Source organism: Andrographis paniculata, unplaced genomic scaffold (assembly GCF_009805555.1).
Source record: "Andrographis paniculata isolate CXL003 unplaced genomic scaffold, ASM980555v1 Contig79END, whole genome shotgun sequence".
NCBI classification, from domain to species: domain Eukaryota; kingdom Viridiplantae; phylum Streptophyta; class Magnoliopsida; order Lamiales; family Acanthaceae; genus Andrographis; species Andrographis paniculata.
This window is the reverse complement of record NW_026137616.1, coordinates 2,510,616-2,514,242: the sequence shown is the minus strand read 5'-3', so window position 1 is coordinate 2,514,242 and position 3,627 is coordinate 2,510,616. Positions and strand designations below refer to the sequence as shown.

Below are 3,627 nucleotides of genomic sequence, written 5' to 3'. Positions count from 1 at the left end.
TAGAAAATAATATCATTTCTATGAACAGAGGGAGTATGTTAATTTTAGTTTAAATAATATTTTAATACGATAGTTTGTATTAAAAAGAAAAAAAAAATTTAATAGTATCTAAATAAAATTGAATTTAAATAATTATTTAGTATGATATAAATATGTATTAATATAATATTTTGTATATAAATTTAAATTTTAATATATTATAAAAAATAATTATTTGATTTGATTTTTACAAGAAAAAGAATTACAAATAGTAAAAGAATATCCTTCTGAAGCTACCAATAAATTAAATACACTTTATATTAAATGATATAAATGACCGTCTTACTTCAAATTATACATTATTTATTTATTTATTGAAATTGATTGTCCCAACTAAATTGTATGTCGTAGAACAATTTAGTAAATACCAAATAACATAAATTATTGTAAGTTAATGTGGTGAAGTGTTAGTCTTATTTTGAGTAATTAACTAAAAAATAAAAGAGTGATCTTCTATATATAAGAAAATGTAAAATTTATTATCAAAAGATAACTAAAAAATAAAAAATAAAATCAATCACTAGAAATATATTCATCCTCCTATTTAAATACACACAAAATAAAAATAAAAATAAAAATAAAAAATCCAACAATGACTAATTTGTTCATCTTCAAAATTTTACCAAATATGAGTAAATTCTACTAAAAAAGTCATTGTACGAGTTTAAACTTCTGATGTCTCAAAATTTTATCTGTTACATATGATTTTCTTAGTGTAATTTATTTTTTCGAATTTAATTTACAAATTATTAAATTCGATCAAAATTTATTTAGAATATGCTCGAAAAATATTGACCTTATATAATAATGGTATGTATATTTATATTAGATACAAAACACATCAATCAATCAATCAAAATTGGTCTTGCAATGGGTGACGCAGCCAATCATCTTCAAAGAACATACCAGAATTGTATTTGGAGGTAGCCACGTACTCATTTCACAAAAAATGACAATTTTAACAATGATCCCTTTTAGCATACTTTTGTATTCTTTTATCATTCTTGTGCTATTTTTAATTTTTAATCATTTTTTTTTAAAAAAAAATATTGGTCTTAGTCTCGTATGCATTTCAATTCATAACATCTTCTTTGTACATTTAGGATAAGAATAATTTTAAAAAATTCACACAAAATAAATCATATTTGTCGAAGATCTGAAAGTATCGAAAATTTAAATTCATTTTATGCTATTAAATAATCCTTATTGGACCATCATGTTTAAAAATAGACCCAGTGGTCTTCTCAAGAATTGCATGAGTATGACCTAGAATAGCCATAATTTGCGTAAATTGAATAGTTATGTATTAATTATTATTATTATTATTATTATTTGAAAGTCAACTCAAATAGTATTTGAGCTTAAGTTTTTATATTTAAAATAATTTTTTTATCATTAAATTATTTGGAGAAAGAGTTCGAGAACCCTTTTTAAAAATTTTAATTTTTATAAACGTATATATTTTTTATTAAAAAAATGTACAAGTTAAATAGGAAAAAAATAAATAAATAGATTGGAGTACAAACAAAAATCCGTTGTTGAATCCAATGAATAGCAACAAAGACGACTGTGGCGTGCGAAAGAGCGACCGACAGGTAACCCTATCAACTACCGTCCCGCGGCCCGACCCGGCCCGGCCCAAAATCCACAAACGTTTCACATTCACATGTGATTCCCACCTCCTCATGAATTCTTTCCATTGATTACGGTCATCTCTGTCTTTACATTTCAAAGCTCCATGGACCTCTACTCCAGGGCAATCATAACCGTCTACTCTTCCAACAAACGGCGTAGATCTACCCGGCGTCGGAATCCCATAATCTCTACTATCCTGGCTGCTTCTTTCAGTTTCCTCGTTATTGGCCATCATTATTGGAGATAACTGTAAGTGGCCTTCTTCTAGTCAACTCCTCTCATTCATTCATCGTCCATTATTCATTAATAATAAAATTCTACACACCTTAATAATATATATATATATATATAATTCTGACCTATATATCTATCCCTTCTTCTTCCCCATCGTTCCTCATTTCAACATCTCTGCAACTCGAAAAAATCAATAAAATAAAATTAAAAAAACCCCTTCTTGTTTGTCCAAACATTATATCAATAAAAGCTTAACAAATTAAGCAATCAATTTCCTCCCAATTCGATGGGAATTGATGATCTATGCCAGACAGGATTAGGGTTAGTTCTCCAGCTGGGGATTTCCTCATCGCTTGATTTCAAATCGCCGGCCGTCGCTTCCCTGCGGGAGAAGAAATCTGAGCCGTCGCTGTCGCTCAGCCTCTCCGGCGAGCCGTCCGATCAAATTCAATTAGATAATCTATACGGTCAGGATAGCGCGGCGTCGTCGAGCGTGAAGAGAGAGAGGGAGGGGGAGGAGGCCGTGGAAACCGATAGGATTTCATCAAGGATGATCGGCGATGATGATGACGATGGATCCAACGGTCGGAAAAAGCTCAGGCTCACCAAGGCTCAGTCTGCCCTCCTCGAGGAAAGCTTCAAGCGCCGCAGCACTCTCAATCCCGTGCGTCGAATTTACATTCCTACCCCTGCCTAATCACTTATTTCCTCATTAATTATATATCTTAATAAATATTTATTTATTAGAAACTTAAGCAAGATTTGGCGAGGGACTTGAAGCTCAGGCCACGTCAGGTTGAAGTGTGGTTCCAGAATCGAAGAGCCAGGCAAGCCATCTGCAATTTTATTTTATTTTATTTATATATATATATATATGTTAAAAATTTATATTCTATATTATTATTATTATTATTATTATTATTATTATTATTATTATTAGGCTAACATACTTATAAAAAATTGAGTCAAACTTCCTTATCGTTTTATAACTTCTACGTCGAATTCCCTCGGCAATGATTCTTATTTAACGGTATTTGGCTAAATATAAGGACCATTTAAGTCAAGTATCCTTAATTAAGAACCATCGATTGAGTTTGAAGCAGTTTTAAAAATATTGAAGATTTAACTCAATTCCATTTTGATAAATTTTATGCAATTTAACTTTATTATTATTTAAAAAATGTTTATTTATGTATTTATTTTAGGACTAAGCTGAAGCAGACCGAAATAGACTGCGAGTTCCTGAGGAAATGCTGCGAGTCGTTGGCGGACGAGAACCGGCGGCTGCAGAAGGAGCTCCAGGAGCTGAAGTCCCCGAAGCCATCTGAGCCGCTGTACATGCAGCTCCCGGCGGCTACGCTCGCCGTCTGCCCTTCCTGTGAGGAAACAGCCGCGGCTAAGACCGCATTCACTATGGCTCCGAAGTTCACTTCCTTCACCAATCAATCGGCGGCTTGCTAATCTCGGCTCGGCTCCCTTAATTACAAAACACGTATACGATACATGTATTTCATATACAATACGTAGCTTTTTAGAAAATTATAGATATAGGAAAAACAGAAAAAGGATAATTGAAGATATTATATTTTAATTTGTTAATTATATAGGGACGTTGGATGTAAATAATTAGTTACATATTAATTTTATAAATATAATAGTGTGTTTCAAAATAGAATGTAAAATCATTTGTGTCCAGCATACTTTCACCTTAAAAATATA

General features: G+C 31.3%; 1 protein-coding gene across 1 annotated transcript; it reads left to right on the top strand.

Moving 5' to 3' along the window:
• Positions 1-2,050: 2,050 nt before the first annotated feature.
• Positions 2,051-3,627, top strand: LOC127240434 (homeobox-leucine zipper protein HAT22-like). Its single transcript, XM_051259128.1, has 3 exons — positions 2,051-2,572; positions 2,656-2,735; positions 3,114-3,627. Exons 1-3 carry the CDS (start codon positions 2,195-2,197, stop codon positions 3,367-3,369), a joined length of 714 nt encoding a protein of 237 aa, XP_051115085.1. The 5' UTR covers positions 2,051-2,194; the 3' UTR covers positions 3,370-3,627.

What these genes read in the sequence shown, in the direction of transcription:
- LOC127240434 (XM_051259128.1), top strand. Translation starts at nt 2,195, where the DNA reads ATGGGAATTGATGATCTATGCCAGACAGGATTAGGGTTAGTTCTCCAG. An exon ending in GCCGCAGCACTCTCAATCCC is followed by an intron (nt 2,573 to 2,655) that starts GTGCGTCGAATT and finishes TTTATTTATTAG; the next exon opens with AAACTTAAGCAAGATTTGGC. An exon ending in TTCCAGAATCGAAGAGCCAG is followed by an intron (nt 2,736 to 3,113) that starts GCAAGCCATCTG and finishes TATTTATTTTAG; the next exon opens with GACTAAGCTGAAGCAGACCG.